Source organism: Penaeus monodon, chromosome 21 (assembly GCF_015228065.2).
Source record: "Penaeus monodon isolate SGIC_2016 chromosome 21, NSTDA_Pmon_1, whole genome shotgun sequence".
NCBI lineage: Eukaryota > Metazoa > Arthropoda > Malacostraca > Decapoda > Penaeidae > Penaeus > Penaeus monodon.
This window is the reverse complement of record NC_051406.1, coordinates 27,625,544-27,625,999: the sequence shown is the minus strand read 5'-3', so window position 1 is coordinate 27,625,999 and position 456 is coordinate 27,625,544. Positions and strand designations below refer to the sequence as shown.

The following is a 456-nucleotide window of genomic DNA, read 5'->3' as shown; positions in this document are numbered from 1 at the left end:
GGGGAAGAGCGAAGCTGGATCTGTCAGTGTTGGAGAAGAGCGAGGCATTGATCTCTCAGCGTTGAAGAAGCGCGAGGCTAGGTCTGTCAGTGTTGGAGAAGAGCGAGGCTTTGATCTCTCAGCGTTGAAGAAGCGCGAGGCTAGGTCTGTCAGTGTTGGAGAAGAGCGAGGCTTTGATCTCTCAGTGTTGGAGAAGAGCGAGGCTGTATCTGCCCGGCCACCTCCTCAGGGTTCTCATACAGGTGCTCAGGGCTGGACGACGGGGCGCGGGCCAAAGAGAGGGCGGCGTGGGCGTGAGGCTGCCTCGGGCCCGCTGCAAAGGGGGCAGGCAGAGGCTCCAGGTAGGATGGGACTGGCTTCTGGCGTCTCGTTGCTTCCCGCCTGAGGTTTTGGATGCGCTGGGGGGGGGGGGACGAGATTTAAAAAAAACGTTGAAGAATCTATCTCTTCATATGC

The 456-nt window shown here is 58.6% G+C and overlaps 1 protein-coding gene across 1 annotated transcript in view; it reads right to left on the bottom strand.

Moving 5' to 3' along the window:
- Positions 1-9: 9 nt before the first annotated feature.
- The window catches only part of LOC119586406, a 3,594-nt gene continuing 3,147 nt past the window's right edge, over positions 10-456 (bottom strand). Inside the window, exon 5 of the mRNA XM_037935128.1 lies at positions 10-398. Coding sequence (XP_037791056.1) covers positions 150-398 — 249 coding nt within the window. The 3' untranslated portion in view covers positions 10-149. The remainder of the gene's footprint in view (positions 399-456) is intronic.